Raw genomic sequence first — 24329 nt, 5'->3', positions numbered from 1 at the left:
CTTTACTTGTTAAAATAGCCCTGTGATTGCAATTTCAAGCCCATCTGATCTGTTTTGATTTAGTTATTAAATTTTCTCTGTCCTGGCTTTAGTTCCCTATCCTGCAATTCTGCAATTTTCTGGCTATCTAATAACCCTAATTGGTTAAGTAGTTGGATAACCCAAAATCATATGATAGAATTGGGATCTGAAATTGACACATGGGTAAGCCAGACCATGCGCTATCCATCCAACAGTCAAAATTGACATATAGGCAATCCAGACCATGCCCTATCTATCCAACAGTGAAAATTGACACATCACTCTTCGACATGAAAAAATTAGGTGGACCACATAAGAAGGCCTGCCCATGTGGGCCTTGGAAAAAACTTTTTAGCCTATATACATACCTACAATCAAAGGAAAAAACAACTAGAAACATTCTAAGGGATAATAATCATAATAAGGAATAAATACATCAAGCTGATTAACAAGAGATGCACATAAATGCCCAATTGAGAATATAGTATATCCATACAACTGTCCAACAGGACATGGGAGAACAACATGAGAAATCTACAGTGAGAAAGACACCAACAAACCAGAGAGCATAGGATTAATGCTGATCTCCATTACAATCTCCATGGTTAACAGTTTTGTTCTGCCAACCTACCCAATTTTGCACTATATTTCAGTTAATTCATGCCTCACCTCACCACTCCAACTTAAGTCATTTGAGCCTGCCCCTTATCCTTTAGGATCTCCAATTTAAATCACATCATCAGTATAGTTACACATGAAAATGTGAATTACATGAGGGAAATAATAGAGCATGCCAATGTGTGGCACAAGTACTTGAAACAACCAGAATCCACTGGTAGGCAAGATCCCAGCCATTTGTGCCACACAGCATTCCTAGCACTTCCCATCACATCAAATGCAATGTTAAATTATCTAACATAGTTGTCACGGCGTTTAGGCAACCCTAGGCATTGGAGGAGGGACAAAAATCAAGGCGACACAACCAAGGTTGCCTAGGCAGCGCCTAAGTGACCAAGGCATCCTTCCAGCAAACGCCTTGACAACTATGTTATCTAACAAAAGTTCAGTAACCCAAAGAAAATGCAGAGGTTTTCAACCCCACAAGAAACATGTTCGAAAGCAAGAACTCAAACAACCAACAAAAGAACAGAACATATGAGATAACTGATTAGGATGATGGATACCAGTGCTTAAAACTTTCTCAAGAGAGTAAAACCTGGCAATTCTCAATTTCATATGTCACTATCATCAGGAAACAAGGATGCAAAAATGTAAAACAAAGAATGGAACATAATTTACAAATGAAGCACTTTGATGAAAATATACACAACATATATATTTTCTCACTGAGAACTACATACAACAACAAATAGAAGCCTGGCAACAGCACTAAAAATGACATAGGTGAATCACATGAACCTCAAGACAGGTACACCCAAGCATCAAATGTTACCAGTATTTTTACAGTTACAGTTGAGGCCTCCTACTGAACAGTCACCCACTTAGCAGTGGTATCATCTATGACCATCAATGTAATCCTCCAAATTTCTCCGAGTGAACCTCCTACCGTCTGGATTTGCATCCTTACACCTCGCAGCGAAGTAGAATATCAACCATGCCACCATAAAATAAACCTCCACTACCGACTGAAAAAATGAGGCTAACAATTTCCCACAGATCCGAGTTAGAACCCATCTCACAAATGGCCCACAAAGGATGGCTTCATAGCATTTTATTTGGACGGCCTGGTTTAACATTGTAGAAATTAAGTGGCATCCTTCCTTCACGACTTCCCTGCCACTCCTCCTAGCGTCCATAATTGCAACCCAACAATCCAACGCAAGAACGAAAGCCACAATAACATCCAACAAAAACCATGTAAACAGAAACCCTGAGATCTCAGTCTCAAACCCTCGAATCCACGGAGAAGTAATGGAGAAAGGCATGAGTTTCAATCGAACAAACAGTTTAAAGAAAGAGTACTGATCCTCAATTTCACCAAAAAACCACAAACCAAGGAGTTGGGTCAACGCATCTCTAACAGCCCATCTCATGAGTATAAACCCAGAAAGCCTCCGAATGCCCAAACGCGAACCAGCGTTAACCGTTCTACTAAACGACTGATACCTTCCCAAATGGTCGTTGACGACAGTATAGAACACAATACCGAGAATGCAAGAATGCGTAACCAAATAGCCCAGAATTACCCAACCATATGCTGCAGATAAGAAACTCACCAGAAAGAACAAGGCCGCAGCATCGCGACGACCGAGATGGATACCCTTGATAAATAACTGAAAATCCGCAGGACGGTCGACTTCCTCTCCCTTGTCCAAAGCCGCTCTTTCAGTTCCTTCAACATTACCATCTCCGTCACCGTCATCCGGCAACGACAACCCCTCCGCCTTGAAAAGGAATCCAGAGCCAACAACTTCCGAAAGCCTAAACCCGTATCTCTCCTCAGAATCCGATAACCCTAATTTGCCGTCGCCACTAAAAAAATGGCTGAGATTCACAGAACTACCATTAACAGGGGAACGACGACCCATCCCAAAGAGACTCCGATCGTCATCGCTTTCTCCGGAGAAGAAATCATCGTCTAGGGTTCCGACACGGCTGAGGTGAAGAAAAGGCCGGCGGCGTCTGTTAACGCCAGCCGGAGATCTAAGTCCTTCGGAAGATCTGGCATTCTTGCCAGCAAGATCGAGACGGGATAAAAGGGCTTTGAGAGAGGGATCCCTATCGATGAAAGAGGTGACGTGTAGGGTTGCGTTCTCGACAGTAGTACGGAATGAGAAAAGCAGAAGGGATAGAAAGAGAAATGTGTAAAAGCTCGAGAAGAACGATGCAGTTGACTGCTTGATAACTTGCTCCCTTGTGCGTAGGTCTAGACGTGGACCGGACATGGCCGTCGTTTTTCGCAACTCTCTGCAACTCTCTGCAACTTTGAATTCACACGGACATAGATAGATAGAGATACACGCAACACAAGTCTTTCTTTAAACTCTCCCCGAGTCCCAACTCTCAACTCCCACCACCTTCTTTTTGTTCTCTCTCTCTCTCTCTCTCTCTCTCTCTCTCTCTCAAAAGATGGCGCTTCACACAAGAGGAAATGTACGGGTAGACTCAATGATTATGAAAAATCTCTGATAATCATCAGTGATGAAGGAGATGTCCGTAAGATTGGTTTCTGGTCTTCTGACTTCTGACGCGTTTTATATATCTCATGATCTTACTCTTTTGTCACATCCAAGGGTGCAACTTTGGTCCTATCGTCTTACCAAAAAATAAAAACTTTGGTACTATCCGTCCGAATTTGCCCTGGTCCATCCTAAGTCCGAATAGATCTGGACTAAGATACCTTGATCAGGGCCGAAAATTTTTCGCTCTGAGTTAAGGCTGGGCCTGTCCGGGCCAGAGTTGAGCCTGATCCAATCCGACTCTATCTTTTTCTTCTTCTCTCCAGTCTGGACCAACCCTTCTCCCTTCTCCCTTCTCCCATCATTAAAAGAGTTGGACCAAAAATTCATATTTTATCCTCCATCTATATCATGCATAATGATAGCTAAGATGGACTAGGAATTATATCATAGATGTCTATTATTCAATGGCTTGATGTGATATTTCAAAGCCTATAATGTTCTATACGTATTTCTAATCCCAAGGGTGGGCATGAGGTGTGCAGATCTTCTTAGAATGTGAGTGCCCAACTGTCAATATTTTTCATTTATAATTGGTAAATCATTATTCAAGTTAGTGAGTTTTGATCAATCAACCACTTTGGCGGCTTAGCTAGTTCAAAGGGCCCAGATCACATTCTTCATGCATAAGGTTGTTCACTGTTAAGGCCAATAAGGGTCAGCCTAGCTCACCCCAGCCTTGAGAGCATGTCAAGATTGAATTTTTCAGGGTCTTGAGTCAGGGTCGGGGCAGGCCTGGGCCCAACTAAGAGATTCAGGGTTGTGCTATGGTTTTAACAAGCCTGACCCAACCTAAACCTGTTTTAAACGACATAATCAATCCATGTCAAATCGCAAAAACCTTAGAATCGGCTTTAAGATCTAAAAAAACATTAATTCTAAGAATTATAGGTGTGACTCGGCCCGATTCTTGAAACAATGGTTACATGATCTTGTTTACTCTGTCGCATGACTTTAGGGCATTGTATAGCGTTAATTCATAATTGTTGGTAGAATGATCAGTGGCATCGGCATTTCCAAAGGTTAAAAACGGTTCAAAAAATCGGTGGTATGATATTTTTTTAGGCAAAATAGTCCCATCCGGCCTGATATGGCCAATCCATTTCACCATCGTTATCGGCCGAGACTGATAATGTCACCGATACTGTATACTAAAACTTTAGCTACCAATAGGATGTATGGGTATGGTTGTCAAATAGTTACCGGAATTAGCTCCTGCCGATTCTGATTCGGATCGGGCAAATCTTGCAAAAACGCCTGCTTAACCCTGTTCTGTTCGATCCAGTTTATGGGATCGGTTAGACTTTAGGCTGGAGAAGGGGGCATGGTGAACCAAGGAATCCTCTCTTCCTCTCCCCACCCCACCCCACCCCACCCCAATCCCCTCTGCCTCTGGAAATCACTGCCTCACCACTGACCATAATCCACTGCATCTCTCACTCCCCTCCCTCCCCCCTTCTCCTGCTGCAGTAGAAATCTTCTCATCCATCGCCCAGCATAAAGATTTCCACTTTGTCTCCTCATCATGGTCTCTTCTTGCTGGTGCTGGAAGGGTTAGTGGCTTCGTCACCACCGTCGTCACTGATCTGGAAGACGACCATGATGAGTTTCACCATATGCTGTCGGTCCAATTTCACCGTGTCATGGCAATGCTCGCTTCTTTCCATCTCGGCCACAGCCTTGGCCCTCTCTGCCCCCATCCCAAAACACAAAAACCAGTTTTCAAAAAAGAATTACTGAATAATGTCTTTGGGCTCCAGGCCCATAAGATAAGTAGCATTAGACATGGCCTCCCCTAATAACAGGCTAATGGAAGAAAAACAATACGGTTAAACCAAGATCACTGTATCTTGAGATAAAGGCAAAGTTCAATCCATCATATGCCAGAAAAAGTGAAGTTCATTGCCTGTAAAAAGTGCTACTTGAAACTATTTGACTACAAATATGACACTCGTTTGCTAGCCAAATATGGAACTGATTTGGGTGTTAATAACACTCCAAATCAAATATAATAATACATAATCCATGGAAAAATAATGATACATGATGCTGCAACTCATTAAAGAATGGAAATCGCAACTCCAGTATTGAAACCATTCTCAAATTACCCATTTAGGAATTGGTAAAACAAAATTACCACTACCAGTTCTTATCCTAATTTGCATCAAAAGGAAGCAAGCATGGTTTCCATGAGAAATGCCTACTTAAAATCAGGCTTCTCTGGGTAGGTGCAGCCAGACCTCTGGATGATAACATTTGCTGCATAACAAGCTGCCCTGACACATTCTTCAGTGGGCTTCTCCTGAACCAACTGAGACAAAAAGCCCCCAACAAATGCATCTCCTATAGAAAATTAAAAGACATAAATGGGGCATTTAGATGAGACAGAATAACTATACAATAATTCAAGACTTAATTTTCTTCCTCTTTTTTGGGGGTCACCACGTTAGTGGCAAATGCACCACAACCATGTACAGTCATTCTGCCATGTGAACAACTCAGACAGGGCTGAAATCTTGTGAACAGAACAGGTAGACCGCAAGGTCCCCTAGTCACATCAATTTTATTCACTCGGAGTTGTCCACGTGGCAGAACAAACCATTAAAAAATTCAGGAGTACAATGAGGTTGCACAAGACTACCAACAGTACCAAGGGGTGCATGAGCATACATGGGAGGTTATGCTCCTACATGGAAGGGCAAATGATTGAATAGAGGCTGAAATTTGACACCACCGTGCATGGTGACAAATCCCCCACCCCGATGTTTCTTCCTCTTTTTCTTTATTCTTTGACTTCGCTACCATGAAATGCCAAATGAGGTTTTAAGTCCCTGTCAACCAAAAAGCAAGGGGGGAGGGAGGTACAAAAGTCTTCGGCACAGGGTACAAAAATAAAAAATAATAAAGCAGCACATACCGGCTCCATTGGTATCAACAAGCTTCTCCTTGGGCACCAAGATCACAGGGAACAATTTCACCTTGCCATCCTCAGCAACAACAACTGGATCACAACCTTGCGTGATCACAGTAATCCTTTTGTGTGTTCCTGAAGCCTTGGGCCATTGTGAGATCTTCAAAGCAATCTCCTCGACATTCTCAGTCTACCATGAAAGAAGACCCAATCAGGAAAAATAGTTAAACTGAATCAGATTTAGTAAAGCAGCCATCAAGCACATATTACCTCCCAGCCATGAACCTTTGAGAAGGTTCTTGCTTCCGTCTCATTTCCAAAAACATAGTCCACCAACCTGAAACCAAATGTCGTCCTTATTTCAGTATCTTTCCAGTTTTATCAAATGCCACCGAATAGACTTATTTCAATAATTATGTATTTTGAAACAGGCTCAACAAAGAAGAGAAGGAATGGCTTACGGCAAAGCCTTCTCCTGAACATCCCTGAAGAATTCACAAATGAATGGAGCGGAAAGGTTCGTCATGAAGACCTGCATTTGGATGAATAAGTAGATGTTGCTTATGCTGCACTTCTTAAAAAGGATCAAAGAAGATAGAGCTTTCCATTACATCACTGTTTACCTTGTTATTTGTGGCTGCATGTTCAGCTACGAGTTGAATGGACTCTGGGGACACCGTGAGGAAAAACCCAGAAATATAGAAGTATTTGGCCTTTTCAACTGCTTGAATAGGATTTTACATGAGAATATATGGCAAAGAGGAAGTGGGTGGGAAACCTCAAGCGAAGATAAAGTACCCAATGCCCAATTTTCTGGTCTCTTCAAATGCTCGCTTTTATAGCAATTCGCCGCTGACAAGTTAGCAATGAGCGACCTGTTCAATGTTCAGCATTGAACATTAATGGTGAAGCTACTAAAATCTCTAAGAATTATAATATCAGTCCAAAACACAGATGGTTCCTCTCATATTTCATGCTGATCAGAACTTGGATAGCAGTCCTTTTTGTTTGCTTTTAGTTATATTATTTTAGTTTACTTTGGACCTAATGCCTTAACTCGAACTCTTATCATGTGATCCCATGATGGAACTCCACTAAAGACCCAAGGGATAAAGAGAGATGTGGATATTCTCATCCCCAAATAAAAATTATAAATTATTAAGAGCCCACACCTCCTTGAGATTTTGAATGAGTACTTTAATCTAAAAGAGAGAGATTCCAAGTAGAGATTGGATACCTGTTTATAAGAATGTAGTACCATCAACGTCCAGAAAAAGGGTCATAATACTCTTTTAAGTATAGATCACTAAATTAATTAATTCTATATGTTCTAGAATTAATTAATTATGTTATTAATCCGGGTTATCTTGGAAAGCCTTATTTACAAGTCTTTTCTAAGCAATACATGGTTGATACTAGCATAACCCTAAGAGAGGATGCAGCACTATATGGGCTAATGGGCTATCAACAAGATCAATCTTCTCAACCCCAATCTGATAGATAAGGCCTTCATCCTTCACTACCTTCCACCAACAGATTACAAGTTAAATAAGCAAGTAATATTATCTTCTGATAGATAAGGCCTTCATCCTTCACTACCTTCCACCAACAGATTACAAGTTAAATAAGCAAGGAATATTATCTTCTTTATGTGCTCAGCCACACAAATTCCAACTTTACAGATAAACATCAACAAAGAATCTAAAGGGGTTTGAAGCCAGTGAAAATGGTTACCAAAGCAGAATCACACATTACACAATGATTGACTTCTGCAAATCATGGATGACGTTAATGAAATCCCACACCCCACCCCACCAGTAAAACCTTAATTTACTTATCATCAAAAAGAATAAGCCTAGTAGACGGAAATCACTGAATTGATGAAAGAAACCAAGCAAACCACCAATACTTTGGAATTGAATCAATAAAGCAGCACCTACTTCACAACCCAATCTGATGTGGAGGAACCAAGTGAAAAAATCTCATCAATACTACTAATGATTAAATAATAACTATCCAGGCTTTTGGCCATTCCAATGCTTAAATAAGGAAAAGTTTACTAAGAACTAGTCTTGACTCTATTCTAAGCTAATCTAATGGCCTATGTTGATCCTTACACAGTGTGAGGATGCTTTCCCACATCCTGACCATGTGGGCCCCGTACTGACACTCTGTCTCCTCCCTGACCAGGCAGGGGCCCCCTGTTTACAAAGCCGTTTCCCACACCGTGATTGGTGTGGTGTGGGAGATTCCCCTACACTGTCAGCATGGGAAACCCTCTCCAATAAATTAAATTAAATACAACCTTGCTAAAACTCCTAATTACAACTAAACTTTTGAAAGTAGAAATCCAGTCACAGATTCACACACCTTCAATAAATCAGTCATACCTTTCTCGATATAGCTCAGAATTGCGAGATCTTGGTCTCATTGGATAGGTAACTCAATAAGCTTCCAAACGGGCCCAGAATCAAGTAAAATGGAAAAGTTTTGAGTGCTCAAAATTAACAAGAACAAAGAGGGATTGCTCTGTTGCTATTACTTGAACTTCTATATCTTGCAAACAATCTATATTCCTTGAGGCTTTAATCTTCCATCAATACCAAAGAATTCTTTTGCTGATTTTCTCCTATTTATTATATTAGACCCACAAATCTTCTAAACCTTGGTGCTTCTTATTTCAATCGACTTCTCTTCCTTTGCCTGAAACTACCAAAATGGTACAAGTGTTTTAATGCAACCTGGTTTACATCACGAACACACTTCCTTTTTCTTTTCATGGATCGGGCTATGTTTATTTTCAGGTAAAAACCATGTAAAATAAAATCATCAGGTAAAATCAGTATGAAAATTATCCTTTAACAAGGTTTTTACACAGACACGAATTATGCCTTCAAAGTTTTTGCTGAAAGATTATGAAATGATAAAAGTCAGCTAGAGATGACTATAAATTTAGCAGAATCGTGTTTTTATCATCCAACACGAATGTTTCTTTAATTCCAGATTCCAAACAAACTGGCAAATGGAAGAATATATCATTGAGTCTATGATCCTCTACCCTAGGCACTAGAAGCCACGTGGTACCAAGAATTCAGATAAAATAGTCTCCAGCAAGCTTGATAAAGAACAGATGAAACAGCACTTACTTGAAGAAGAAAACAGAGAATAGAAAGGCAGAATGTGACCTTTGGCTTCCCAACAGCATTCATGGGTTAGAACCACACTGATCCCAAGGATTTCACACCCTTAACTGAGTCTCACAGCATGCAAACTTTCTCTTTTTTTTTTTATAAAGTCATGCATACTTTCTCAGCAGCAAAGAAAAGGCTCAAGCCAAAATCTCATTAATCAAAATCCCTGTATAAGGCTGTAGCCCCTTGCAAATTTATATAGAAGAATTAAAAACAGACTCAAACACTAAAAAGGAAAGGCCCAACAAAATCCTTTACAAATAAGGTAATATAAACTAACTAGGAAACTAAAATAATGAAGGAAACTGACTCAAAATAGGACTGGACTTATAGAATCCTAATCCAGTCTAACTAAAACACTTAATAACAATTAAAATAAAGAAATGAAGACACCTATTTAACTAATTCCATATGCCTAGCCTCTACTCATATTATAGGCCCATTAAAGTGGCACATTACAAAGAAAACCCATTGAATCAAACGCCCAACACATACATAACCCAACCCAAAGTTTATTTCCAATAAAATAAGTCCATTTAGGTGATTTATCTGCACCAAAATGTTGGTCACAAACCTTTCTCTCTAGGATAAAAAGTTCCTCACAAAAAATTGTCTATTAAAGTTTAGTGGTACGGTACTTGTGATATTTCTCGTATTATTTATTTTCTTTATTTTAAGTGTATAAGTGCATATGAGTAGTTACATTCATACAGAAGAGGCAGTATTGTAAATTGCAATTTGCCTTATCTTAATGTTATAAGTATATCTTGCAATCAACTAGGGTACTCCACATCCTAATCCCATCCTTCTTCTTCTTCCTTTCTGGTTTTCTTTATTTTACTTCGTCACATGGTATCAAGGCAGATTTAAATAGGGTTCACAATCTTATTAAATCTGATTTTGAGAGTCTAAAGAATCAAGTGGTATTTGCAGCAATCTCTGATGTGTGTGCTGCTGTATTTAGAATGGTCACTAGGTCTGATCAAGAAGAATGAAGGTTGATCCTTACATGGATCATCAGATATGCTTAATGTATCTATCTTGAAGTTTTCTATCTGATACTGCATGGTTCCACTCTGCCAAGGTTGATTGGACTGCTGATTCCTAAATTTTAGGACTTGGAGTTGCTAATTCTGTTACGTAGCAATATACCCCTATCTATCCGTTCATTTTCTATCAATTCGGGGATTATATCTTTTGCTTAAGATCTCCAATCAATCAGGGTTTGAAAGGTATCAGACCACTGGATTTTGAAATGGATGCTCTCCTCTTCTGCCCTATTTTGGTATCCTATGATTTTACATTTTTTTTTTTAATCAGATCTGAGATTCTCTCTTACTCTGCAATATGAGTTGTTGCTTCTTGCAAAATAGGTTGTTCTGGTATGCCTTCTGGCTAAGTCTGATCTAATCTGACCTGCGGCTGGAGTTTCTTCTCTTTTTCTTCGGCTGGTCTTCTTGCTATCGTTTGCATATATTGCAGTTGTGTTGCTGTTTTGTGTGTGTGCATATATATATATATATATATAGAGAGAGAGAGAGAGGGAAAAAGAACGCTTCTTGGTCACTTGGCTCCTGTGCCCAAACACGTCTGCGCGAAATTACCACCCAGCCCCTCCTGAAATTAAAAAACCCATCCGTTTTGATGCTCTTGTATGCGTTCTCATTGGCCAGTGCAGGGGCTACACGACCATGCAGCAATCTCTTGCCTATATATATATATATACTCTGTAGAACTGAATGCTTAGATGATCAAAATAGATCATCCAGGCCCTTTATTTATAATAAACTGAATTACAACTAGTCACAATAGAAGTAGGAATGCCACCTCAGCCTAATCCTATTAAGAATTCCTAATCCAACTAGGAATGCCAAAATAGAGATCGGCAAAGGGGGAAAAAAACAGAAAAAAGAGAAAACAAAAGAAGGATAAATCATAATACAACTAGGACTAATTACCCCTATCGGGTAAATAGCCTATTTCAACACTCCCCCTCAAGTTGGAGCATAAATATCAACCATGCCCAACTTGACCAAAATAGGATGAAAAACCTTTCCACTTAAGCCTTTAGTGAACACATCAGCAAGCTGGTCAGCAGACTGCACAAAAGGAACATACACCAACCCCCTTTCCAACTTCTCTTTAATAAAATGCCTGTCAACCTCCACATGCTTAGTACGATCATGCTGAACAGGGTTGTGAGCAATGCTAATAGCAGCCTTGTTGTCACAATATAACATCATGGGAAGAGGAACAGGAGTATCAATATCATGTAATAAACCCTTGAGCCATAACATCTCACAAATACCTTGTGCCATAGCACGAAACTCAGCTTCAGCACTAGACCTTGCCACTACGTTCTGCTTTTTACTACGCCATGTAACAAAGTTGCTACCAACAAATGAGCAATAGCCAAAAATGGACTTTCGATCAGAGGAACCAGCCCAATCTGCATCAGTATATGCTTCGACACGAAGATGACCATTTGGAGACAAAAGAATTCCTTTACCCGGTGATGACTTCAAATACCGAAGAATCCAGATAATAGCATCCATGTGAGAAGAATGCCTCATGCATGAACTGACTGACCATACTTACAGATACTGCAATGCCAGGTCTTGTATGAGACAAATAAATGAGCTTACCAACCAATCTCTGATAGCGACCTTTGTCGGCCGACGTTCCCTCCTTTTCTTTGAGTCTGGTAGTAGCATCCATAGGTGTATCAGCAGGATAACACCCTAGCATCCCAGTCTCAGTCAATAAATCTAGGATGTACTTCCTTAGAGAAAGAAAGATGCCTTTAGAAGTAAGAAGACCGAGCAACTTCTATCCCTAGAAAGTACTTTAGGTTTCCCAGATCCTTTATTTCAAATTCTTGTCCAAGGTACGTCTTCAACTGGGTGATTTCATGACTAGCATTCCTGGTCACCACAATATCATCCACATAAACTATTAGGATGGTTACCTTTTCACCATTTTTCTTGATAAACAGGGTATGATCAGCATTGCTCTGCTTGTAACCCGCAGAGACCATTGCCTTGTGAAATCGTCCAAACCAAGCACGGGGGGACTGTTTCAGCCCATATAAAGCACGCTTCAATTTACAAACTTTCCCGCTGGTTTTATAACAAGAGAAACCTGGTGGAATGTCTATATATACTTCCTCGTCAAGTTCTCCATGGACGAAGGCATTCTTCACATCTAATTGTTGTAATTCCCAGCCCAGATTCACTGCACAAGAAAGTAGCACTCTAACGGTGTTTAGTTTCGCAACTGGTGCAAAAGTCTCCAGATAATCGATCCCATAAGTCTGAGTAAATCCCTTTGCAACCAAACGTGTTTTGTATCGATCCACAGTGCCATCTACCTTCTGTTTCACCACAAACACCCACTTACATCCAACTGGTTTCTTTCCTGGAGGTAGAACCACAAGTTCCCATGTATCATTCTTTTTTAAGGCTTGCATTTCTTCCATCATTGCTGCTTTCCACTGTCCATCTGTAAAAGCTTCCTGTCAATTTTGGGGAATATGAACAGAAGAAAGAGAAGAGACAAATGTACGAAAGGATGGAGAAAGGGAGTCATAAGAGACAACATGAGAAATGGGATGCTGGGTACAAGCCCGAATACCTTTACGATGAGCAATAGGTAAATCAAGAGAAGAAGGAGAAGATATGTTACCTGGGGTTTGATCTAGTTCCAGGGTCGACAACTGTGGTGGTGCCGGTGCTGTAGTGGATGGGAGCTGCTTGTATTTGGAATGTCCCCTGTGATAGGTTTTAAGATTAGAATCGTTAATTTTCTTCTGAAATTCCCTAATGGTTTGTTGGACTGGAGTCATCTCCTCCTGAAGGGAATTGTCACCAATAGGATTTTCAGCATCTTCTAAGTTCTCCCCCTGGGGAAAATCCTGTGGGGAATCAGCAGAGACATCTTCTAAGTGCTCCCCCTAGGGAAAAACCGGTTGGGCACCAAGAGAGGGAAGAGGGGTGGATGCAATAATCGGTAGAGGGGTGGGATCAACAAGTGATTGGTCCCTGGTCTGGGTCTGTACAGGACGGTCAACCATCACATCTTCACTGAAAGTCTCCCCCTGAAGAGGTGTGGATTGATAATAGGAGAGAGATTCATGAAAGACAGCATCCATACTGGTGAAGGTACGACATATAGGAGGATGGTAACACTTATATCCTTTTTGGGATGGCGAATATCCCAAGAAAATACAATGGACCCCACGGGATTCGAGCTTGCCAGGAGAGCGAGTATCCCGAACATAACAGACACAACCAAAAAACTTTAGGTGGGACGACAAAGGAGGAGGAACCCTGCAGTAAAGAGGCAGGAGTGTCAGAGTCAAAGACTTGAGTAGGGAGCCTATTGATGAGATAGGCAGTAGTTAGGACAGCATCTCCCCAATATTGGGGAGGGGCAGAATGGGCAAACATAAGAGCCCGAGTCACCTCAAGGAGGTGGAGGTTTTTTCTTTCAGCCACACCATTTTGAGCTGGGGTATCGACACAACTGGTTTAATGGAGTATACCATGGGCAGCAAGGTAGTTTTGGAACTGACCATCCATGTACTCTTTACCATTGTCACTCTACAATATCTTGAGAGTGGCATTGTATTGGGTTTGAATCATCTTATGAAATTTTTGAAAACAAGAAAAAACGTCACTTTTGTTGTGCATTAAGTAAACCCACGTACTCCTAGAATAACAATCAATAAAAGAAACAAACCAGCGATGGCCTTTGAGAGATGGTTTTCGGCTAGGACCCCAAACATCAGAATGAATAAGAGTAAAAGGAGAAGGACTTCTTTTATTAGAAATGGAATAAGTAGAACGATGTTGTTTAGCCAAAACACAGGCTTCACAAAAAAAATCGTTTTTATGACATTCTTTAGCTAATGCTGGAAATAAAAGGGATAATGTTCATAAAGGGGGATGACCTAGTCTATTATGCCATTGTTGAAGTTCAGAAGAAACCAACGCACTTTGATGTATGGGAGAAGCCAAAGGTGGTGGTGAAGTAGGACTCCCATTATCAAGCAGGTACAATCCACCATGCATCTTACCACATCCAATCGTCGCCCCCATTGCCAGATCCTGAAACACACAGTGAGAAGGAAAAAAAGTCACTTTGCAATTTAAATCATGGGTAAGGCTACTGATGGAAAGAAGATTAGTGGTAAATTTAAGAATATGTAAAACAGAGGATAAAGGTAAGAAAGGGGTTCAACTGATAGAGCCCTTCCCAGATATAGAAGACAGAGAGCCATCAGCCACCCGTACTTTATCTTTACCAGATGTAGGAGAGTAACGAGTAAAGAGGCTGGAGGATCCAGTCATATGATCAGTGGCACTTGAGTCTATGATCCAGGGAGAGGAGACTACTGATGCACAATAACCAGCAAATGAAATACCTGAGTGGGTTAAATGTGAACCTGGAGGTATGGAAGAGCTGGCAAGTGTTGATGTAGTAGAAGCAGCAGAAGCCTATAACATACGACGAAAGGCCTGAAGTTCTTCCTTGGACAGTCCAGTGTCAGTAGGAGGAGCTAGAGTGACAGTCTCAGTATGATTAGCTTTGTTTTTCGATTTCGAGCAGCACATTTAGCATAAAAGTCGGTTGGTTTACCATGTATCTTCCAACAGGTGGCCTTAGTGTGCCACAATCTGCCACAATGCTCACATTTAACTGCTATTTTTTCGGCTTTGGATGTGTTAGAAGTAGTAGAGGTTGAACCAGCCCCAGCTTGTAAAGCTGATCGGTCAGTAGGGGCAGAGTGGAGCATAGTTGAACGACGTCGGTCTTCAATGTTAACCAATGCATATGATTGTTTGAGTGTAGGAAAAGGATCCTTACCGAGAATTTGTATTTGTATTGGATCATATTCGACATTGAGACCAGCCAAAAAGTCATAAACTCGGATTTGGTCAACATGTTTTCTATAGGCAACAATATCAGTAGCAGAGGTGGGTCGATAATCCGAGTAATGATCAAGTTCTTGCCAATACTTATGAAGTTCAGCATAATATTGAGAGAGAGTCAACTCATTCTGTTTAGTCTCATGAATTTTCTTCCGTAACTCATATACCTGTGCATCATTCCCTACCTGGGAATAGATTTCCTTGACAGCTTTCCATATCTGAGCAGCAGTGTCGAGGAGAAGATAACCAGGTGCAATGGAAGAGTGCATAGAATGGATGAGATATGACATTACCATAGAGTCATGAGATAACCATTGATTCTGTGCAGGCCCCTCTTCATCAGGTTTCACGAGGATGTCTGTAAGGTCGCTTGTATAACCACGGCCAGCAATGGTGAGATAGATGGATTTAGACCACAGCAGGTAATTAGTTTCATCTAACTTAGTTGGGGAAGCAAAAGGAAGATACTCCGAACGAGTGGATCCATCTGAATCAGCTGAAGTCAGATCAGACATGATGTACAGCAAATGGGTTTTGAAATTCCCAAAAAATTAGCCGTCAAAAAAGGCTGAAACTGAGGTCGAGTTTCCCTCTTGTAGTGGAGAACAAGTCCTCAAAAAAGGAACTGATTCTGACCAGCCAATAAGAAGGGCAAAAAAACTGTTGGAGAGAAATCGCAGATCTGAATCTGTTTTGTCTTGATTCAATACTGCAGTCTTCAAACAGTAAGAGGTGTGTGGCAGGAATAGCAGGAACCAATCTCCAAAAAAACAGAAATCAATCTTCAGCTTTGTGGGAAAAACTCGATCTCCAATGGTGGAGGGAACCTGTCGGCAGTAGGCAACACCAGTAAACTGAAATCTTCAATGAGGTGAATGCAAGGACAGCATCAAAATCTTCATTAGATCACCTCATAGGTGCTGCCCTGAATGGAAGAGAGGAGCCGAGAGTGATGGAGAAGGGAGAAACCAGAAATCGTGGGAGGGAGGATAGGAAAAAACCAGAGAAAACTTGAAAGCTTCTTCTTAGATCTGTTTCTGCTCTGATACCATGTTAAAACTCTGTAGAACTGAATGCTTAGATGATCAAAATAGGTCATCCAGGCCCTTTATTTATAATAAACTGAATTACAACTAGTCACAGTAGAAATAGGAATGCCACCTCAGCCTAATCCTATTAGGAATTCCTAATCCAACTAGGAATGCCAAAATAGAGATCGGCTGAGGGGGGAAAAAACAGAAAAAACAGAAAAAAGAGAAAACAAAAGAAGGATAAATCATAATACAACTAGGACTAATTACCCCTATCGGGTAAATAGCCTATTTCAACAATATATATATATATATATATATATATATATCTCTGACGCTTTATCGCATAACCTTATCAAGTAGGTCGTGATGGTCTCATTGGGCTCTTGCTTTGTTGTCTGGAGATCCCAATGAGTCAACTCAACATCAGTGTTGTAAGAGTACTGGTGATTGAACTCTTTGACCTTGTCATTTTAGGTGCGAGTTTGAGACATATCGAGGTTCATAAGCCATTGGAGAGTGGCATCCTTGAGACTCAGTTGGAAGGCTTATCCCATATGCTCAGGGGTAAGCTTGTCTTTATCCATTTGCCCAATATATGCTCTAAGATGGGCTTTGGGATCTCCTTTTCCCGGAAAATTCTCACCATTGACTTGAAATTAGGACAAAGTCTCGCTTACGGAAAGAAACATGTTCCTTCTACATCAATAATCTGATCTTCGTTGCCCTTCACTCTTGAAAACTAGCTCGAGCTTTTCCAACTTCTCACGCATGAGTTTCTCCCACTCTGTCTCAAGGGGTTCTTCAGGATTTTGGTGTTGCTTGAACACCACATCTTCTTTCTCATCCAACACCATCTGTGGGATGTTCTGCAGGGTACAGAGGAAACTCATCTCATACTCTGGTTGCCTGCTAGCCTGAAACTGTAACTAAAACATGGCTGACAAGTTGGCAACTATCTCTTGCAATTTGTTCATTTGTTCCTATAAAGACTTTGCTCCGATAGGGGGATTTCCGGTTGATCTCATGCTGAACAAAGTGCCTTGATTGACTGGTAACGATGACACTCTAACTAGACGACTGTCTCTCCAGAGTCCAAGCCCACAGAGACTGATTCTGCTATCGGGAAACGGTGCCCCCTTACAAATGAGAAACATACTTTTATCAGGCTTGGTTTCAGGGTCAGATGACTCAATAGAACAGGGTGGAAGGTAGTTATGGGATGGACTCACTCCTTTGACAGAACACAAAGTGAAAATCATGCACAAAACAAACAATTGAACCATACAAGGGCGGCTTAGGTGAGAACAAACCTTGTAGCCGATTCTACATCAAAACAGTCGGCGAGAACCTTGTGGTGGATGAACTTGGTCTATCCCTAACATCGAGATAGAAGTATGGAACCTATACCAAGTTGAATTGTTGCCACATCGGACCAACGGTGTAGGACCGTAGGCATATAGACAAGATACCAATCATGCGGTGCGGTCATATGAACTAACAGCTGATGTAGTTATAAACACCCGAATCTAAATGTTAAAGATGGATCATGTTTGTCCATCGGTAGACGAATACTGAAACAGATAGAACTGACTAATGTGGAGTTCTGGCCAAAGTCTCAAACAACTATACATTTGTGGCGTTCCTAATGGTTCAGATCTCTGTCCAATATACAATGCATGCAAAGGGTAGGTTGTAGGACATACCCATCGCCCATATACATGAAGCGAATCAGAGATACATGGTCATTTTCATATACCTTCGGGGGAATAGCTCAATTAGTCAATCTCAGGGTGGTCGAAATAGCACCTTTTTTTGGGAATCGAACTTACCCAACAGCACGCTGGTGACCACCCTCGCTGGTGAATCATATTCTAGGCCCAGATAGTACATGAACAAGGGGTGTGAGTTCACGGTGGATTATTCATAACAACACATGGGTTCCAACGGCTACACCACGGGGCTAAAGGCTAAAGCTAACTGTGTTGTGCATATGCAATGCAAGAAAATGATGGCATGAAAATGTAAAATAATAATCATACACAAACAAAGCTACGTATAATAAAACAAGTATACAACAAAGAATATGGTCTATCCTAAGTCTAACATATCCCCAGTGGAGTCGCCACTATAGGTGTACTGATAAAATCCAATACATCCAAGGGAGCAAGGATGATTTGATGTGATAGGGAGTCGCCACCTAAATCAGAGTCTATGACCCACAAATGATATCTTTCCTTTGCAGGTGGGAGACTATGTTAACTCCAACTTGATGGCAGGTCTATCCAGATCATTGGGTAAGTGCCAAGGCACGCTTGGGGAAGGTGTTAGGCACCCCCAGAATGCTCGGCCGGATTCGATCTTCCTAGACCAAACTCTTGTTGTATATTGTTGTTTATACGTATCATGCACGTAAATCTAATTGCAATAAATCTAATTGAAATGAATATTTTAATCCTACTAACTTACCTAGGTTAACTAACATGCTTGAACTTGGAAAGGAAATCTAAATTACTGCTAAACTATTTAAAGCAATTAATATAGACATGCTAAAGCGTTGTATATGAAAGTAATCATTCACAACTAAATTAACAAGGCATGTTATGAAAACATGTATTTACGTTGATTGGAAATATGTACAGCATGTTTAGATAAATATCTATATGTATTATAATTGAAAAAGCAAGCAAAGAGTGTCTAACCTCTAGCTTCCGGTTTACCCAAAAAAAAATACCAACTCAAAGGTGTGGGGCCCAATTGGCAGTATTTCGACTACTCAGCCAACTCTCGACACAGTTCTAGAGATAAAAGGAGTTTAAGATACTCAGTCTCTTAGGGGGAACGTCTGCAGGGGTCTATTGGAAAAAGAAAAGAAGGGAGGAGTGACTGGTGGGGGGGCTCTCCATTCCATCAATTTGGAAAGGAGATCTACATCCCTTTCATCACTCTTCATTTTTTTTGGGGAAGGGACATTCACAAAAGGGGGGAACACAACTGGAGAGGGAGTTCTTACTTCCATCAGCTCGGAAGAGAACCCCCCCCCCCCTTCTTGCTTTGCTCCTCTCTTTCTCTTTCTTTTCTCTTCTCTTTGCGTTACACTATTTGTCTCAGGGGGGGAATAGAGCATCAATAGGGATTCAGGTAGGGTTGTTTGTATGTGCATGGGGTGTATGTAATGGACAGAAAAGGGAAGGGGTGTGTGTGCTCTCGGGTACAGCAATAGGGGAAGGGGACTGTGAATGCTTTTGGGTGGTGAAGTGAGTGCATGTTTAATGGAAAAACAGAAAATGGAAAGACGAGGGTGAGGGAGTTACCCATCTTTCTTCCTTCCCTTCTCCTTTCCTGACTTGTCTAAGGAAGGAGAGAGGGTGAGGAATTCGATGGTGGGGAGGGAGAGCTTCCAAGCTAAGAAGAGAGGATACTCTCAAGAAAGAGATCAACTAAAGAGGAGGGGGAACAACTTAAGAGAAAGAGGGGGGAAGAAAGTAAGGAGGGGAGGCAACTAAAAAAAGAGGGAAGGAGCAACTAAGAAGGGTGGGTCTCTAAGGAGAGAGAGTAAGCAACTAAGGAAGGGGGTCTCTAAGGAGAGAGAGTAAGAGAGAATGAGAGGGGTATGAGTAGTTATAGGCTAAGGGGTAAGAGTGAAGTATAGGTATGGGCCGTATGGCATGGGTGATGCGGGGGGTATTGAGTGAAGTGATAGGTGGTAGGAGAGGTAATTAACTGATGGCATGTCTGTCATTAAGGGGTAAAGTAGGGGAAGAGAGAGAAATTGATGAGGTTCCCAGTTAAGATAAAAATGTTGTGGCACACCTAGATTGCCCGAAATAGAATCTTTTTGTCGTAAACTACGGACGGCGATATCTTTCAATCCGCAAGTCCGATTTTCACGTTCCAAATGTCGTTTGAAAGGTCTCAAAAAGTACTATCCAATAATGTAAGAATTGGGTAGAGATTTGGCCAAGAACAAGGTTAAAAGTGGGTCCCGACACCTTAGCCGGTTAACAGTGAATTATATAAAACGATGGCTAAATCAAACCATTTTCGTACCATTTTTTAGGACATGTTTTCTAATGATGAAACACAGTGGTATACAAAGTCTAGGACAAATCTGGAAAGATTTAGCGGTTAAATTAATGGTGGGGGAATATCGGTCATTTTTTTAAGAGAAACCCTACAAATTCTGAGACTAAGATTTCTAATGAGATTCCACAAGATTCCATCATCACTGTCGGTACAATTCCCGGGGTGACAAAATTCAGTGTCTACAATGCTGAAGGTGATAGATGATCAACCACTGGTTATTGTACGTTTGTTGATGGTAGTCTTGTTACTTGGAGGAGTAAGAAACAAACTATTATGGCTAGGTCGATTGTTGACTGTTGAAGCTCATACTGCAACTGAATTAATGTGGCTCAAGTCACTTCTTCAAGAGCTTGGTTTTCTTTATTTTACTTTGTTACATTGTCCAAAAGTGTTATCTATATAAAAAAGGCTACCTTGATGACAAATTGACAACTTAGGAATGCTATACATAATTTAGGTAAGAATATCAGCCATATATAGTTATGGCAAAAATATAAGCCATCCCCTTCTAAGAGCATTGTTAAAGGGTTTAAAAGCATAAGCCCCAGTTGGATCCCTCTCATTAAGGTGTGTGCTCCACCTTCAAAAACCAGTTTGATACCTTCAATCCAAGAGAGCCAGTCTGCTTGACATAATTCCATTTCTCCATGTTACATTCCTTATTTGCATGTTCCATAAAGCTAGTCAAGAGCTCTGATATTCCATACTTGTACAAAATATTCTTAAGGGGCATAATTATATGTCAAAGCAAATGCAATATAGGCAAGAATTTCAAGGATAGGACTTAAAAAAGGCAACCATATATAATCTAATCAGTTTCTCATTAAGACCTAAAGCAAGTGAATGAAGAAATCAGGCCAGGATCCTGGAAATTAACTTGTAAAAGCAGAAAGCTGGACAACCAGACAATCAGGCATTCCCTTAATAATATTGTGTGATAGTATAAGATAACCATATGAGAGGCATGATGCAGAACTGACCGTTCACCACCAACTACACAAACAGCACATGTACCCGTTGGTGCAGACTCATCTTCATAATAATGAACCTGAGAAATCAGCAAGCATAAGATATTAGAAATAAAGAGCTGAGAATACAAGTGAAAAATAAGCGACAAGAAATGGAATAAGCAGGAAGACCCTACGTTAACACCAGCAGTTTTTGCATTTCTCTTCATCTCTTCCCCAAACTTGTCCTTACCGATGCAACCAATAAAACTAGTTGCCCCAGGAATTTGAAGCATCCACTGCAAGGACAACAGAAAATGTCTCACCCAATAGGAACACTGATACACTACAACTAGATCAATAAGCACCTAAAGAGAATTCCAAATATACCTGGGCAACCCTGATTGAATTTTGTGTAGCACCTGAACAAATCAAAACAACATAACAGCAATGTAATTAAAGTATTGCTTAGACAAGTATTAGTTCATTGAGTTGACCAGGTAAGAGTTCATCAACAATACTTGGACGGTAAGTGGCTATTGTGCAAAAAACCAGTCACTAGTCAATCACTTGATCCCCAATTGCAGTTTCGCATTTTAATTTCAGGAATCATTATATTATCATAATTACACTTTTTAAGAGGGTGAAATAAGTAAATTCGATCTTCTCAGACCCTTAAAAGTTGAATAATCCTCCCATGTAGGGCTTTCACGGACACCAACCCACATACATGTTACTTAGCTTCTTTGACTATAGTGCGCAAAAGCAAAAAACCGATCATTATGCAGTCATATAAATGCCAAGGAACATCATTCTTGTGATGCTAACGTTACCTCCAGCGATGTACTCCACAGTGTGCTTGGTTGCCAATTCATCATACCTGAGATTATTGACCAAGAATCTTAGTTCAAAATATTGAGGCTTGTCAACCAATCATAGAGGTACCTCATAGATGAAAAGCCACCTTGAAGTTATTCAAAGGTGGTAAATTGAAATAATACACTGACAACTAAATGAATAAATGCATTAAGATCCCTTTTCACTAACTGAAGTTGTCACCTTTGAATGCTTCTCCCAGCATTACTATGCATTCAAACATTTCAGACCATACTGGCCTGATGGCAACTTCACATGAATATGACAGGCTCAGTTAGTCTCACAATGTCACCACGGAAAGAAAAGAAGAAAAAAAGGGAAAGGGGGGGGGGGGGGGGAGAAGAAAGCCTAGTTGATGCAGAACTAAGGCAACAATAATGAAAACAAAATTAGATCGAGTTGTACAAATAGACTAAAAGTTCCACTTTGAACAAAGAAATAAACAGGTTGACTTTACAACAAGACAACCTGCACTTTGATTCATGTTCTTATTCAACAAGAAAAACTCAAAAGGGAAAAAGTTCTCAACTGATTAGATTCTCATATATCTAAACAATAAAGTTAGTCCTAATCACAGAAACTGAATACTTACATTGGTAAGTGCTTGTCCTCTGCAAGAATAGCATCATTCAACTTGATACCATACCTGCCAACAAAAACAGAGGTAAAAAATGACAACTGAATAATGGTAAAATGAGAATAAGCCCCTGAGATTTAGAACATGAATCAACACTCATCCAACAATTTAAAGCCCGATCACTGAAAGTTTTCATAGTACAAACATGATAGAAAAGATGTAGTACCACGAACTATGAAATATTTTAGGTTATTAAAAGCTTTATTCCAAAAATAAATAATCATATGTTTCTTTCAACATTCAATAGGGTACCAGATTGTTCAATTTGAAACATCCACAATCATATCCCCGAACCGGCAGGAAAGGTTGAGATTGGATGATTTATAACCACAGCATACAAGCAGATGGGATCATCAATCAGACAAGCACTACACCTTCCAACTACTGAATAACCTACTAGCACATACACAGACAGGAATAAATACTTATTAAAACACTAAACAACAACAACTTCAACCCCCTTACCTAAGGAGTTATCAATTGCAACATTAGAGGAATTCCACTCGTTATGATCTCAAATAGACAAGGATCACAGAGCAACATTCATACAGTCAAACGAACCGAATGGTGAAACAGCCAAAATTGCAGATACAGTAAGTAGGTTTATAATTAACAAATCTGACTCCCAAAAAGAAGAGAATTGACTTGTTCTGTACACATTCATATCTGTCACGACACAAGCATCACACACAGTCCATGTCAACCAAAGAAAACATTTCAGGAAGGGACAAACAAAATAAACAACTATTTTCAGTCTCAAAAGCACAAATAACATATAAAATGGCAAGATCTACAGTTAAAAGAACTCGCAATTTCAGAAACAAAGCTACATAAAACGAGTGACAGCAAAAGAAAGAAATTACTTCTCCAGGAATTGCTCGTCTACGACGGCTGAGATGTCAAGGAGGGGATTCCCCATCCCCATTAGAATTCCCTCGGACGCCATTACGCATGGAATGAGATCTCAGCAGGCAACGGATACAAAGGCAACAATAATGAAGAGTACTATAGTAGTCTACAGCACTGAGAGACGCATTTCTCTAGTCATTAGTATTTATAGGCCTACTTGGCGAATGATAAGAGTTGAGAGGAGAAATGTCGTAATCGTGCTGTTGTAGTCTTAAACCTACCCATGCGCATGCAGGCAAAAGTTGGATGTTTGTTAGCTTGTTTTACGAAGATGTCCCTGTTTTGCTTCAACAAATCTGCCTACTCAAATGTAGGGCTGCAATAGGTCTGGTTGGGCTGGGGTGAGTCCCCTAGCTGGGCCTAGGCCCGGCCCGACCCTGACTCAGGACCAGAAAAATTCAACCCTGACCCGCCCTCAAGGTTGGGCCGGGCTGACCCTAATTGGCCCTGATCATGGAGTGGGGGAAAGGAGAGTTGCATGGACTGGACAAAGTTGGGCTGGGTCAAGGAGAAAATTATCAATTTTACATAAAATAACACTATAATAAAATATATTATCACTTATTATCTTCATATATAATATATCA

The 24329-nt window shown here is 40.5% G+C and overlaps 2 protein-coding genes across 5 annotated transcripts in view; both read right to left on the bottom strand.

Moving 5' to 3' along the window:
* The window catches only part of LOC122654434, a 36882-nt gene extending 14604 nt beyond the window's left edge, over positions 1–22278 (bottom strand). The window contains exons 1-3 of one of the 3 annotated variants that reach the window (XM_043848516.1): positions 22266–22278; positions 20466–20470; positions 1294–2959 (exon numbers count right to left, since the gene is read on the bottom strand). In XM_043848516.1, the coding sequence (XP_043704451.1) occupies positions 1536–2927 (1392 nt within the window). In that variant the 5' untranslated portion in view covers positions 2928–2959; positions 20466–20470; positions 22266–22278 and the 3' untranslated portion in view covers positions 1294–1535. Of the gene's footprint in view, positions 1–1293; positions 2998–20465; positions 20471–22265 lie in introns of those variants that run through there. The other 2 variants (XR_006331913.1, XR_006331914.1) reach the window with 2 other exon arrangements.
* LOC122654435 (adenosine kinase 2-like) lies at positions 5103–23823 on the bottom strand. Of its 2 annotated transcripts, XM_043848517.1 has the most exons (12): positions 23697–23821; positions 22789–22842; positions 22154–22200; positions 21711–21742; positions 21518–21619; positions 21354–21421; positions 6931–7007; positions 6756–6853; positions 6594–6664; positions 6403–6469; positions 6139–6322; positions 5103–5564 (listed from the first exon to the last, which is right to left on the bottom strand). In XM_043848517.1, the coding sequence occupies exons 1-12, from the start codon at positions 23777–23779 to the stop codon at positions 5422–5424; spliced, it is 1026 nt and encodes a 341-aa protein (XP_043704452.1). In that variant the 5' UTR covers positions 23780–23821; the 3' UTR covers positions 5103–5421. The 2 variants fall into 2 exon arrangements, with proteins under 2 accessions (XP_043704452.1, XP_043704453.1); XM_043848518.1 differs by lacking the exon at positions 22154–22200 and having other exon boundaries at positions 23697–23823.
* Positions 23824–24329: the final 506 nt, after the last annotated feature.

Source organism: Telopea speciosissima, chromosome 3 (genome assembly GCF_018873765.1).
Source record: "Telopea speciosissima isolate NSW1024214 ecotype Mountain lineage chromosome 3, Tspe_v1, whole genome shotgun sequence".
In the NCBI taxonomy this organism is placed as follows: Eukaryota; Viridiplantae; Streptophyta; class Magnoliopsida; order Proteales; family Proteaceae; genus Telopea; species Telopea speciosissima.
The sequence above is the reverse complement of the archived record's forward strand: the minus strand, read 5'-3'. Positions and strand labels throughout refer to the sequence as shown.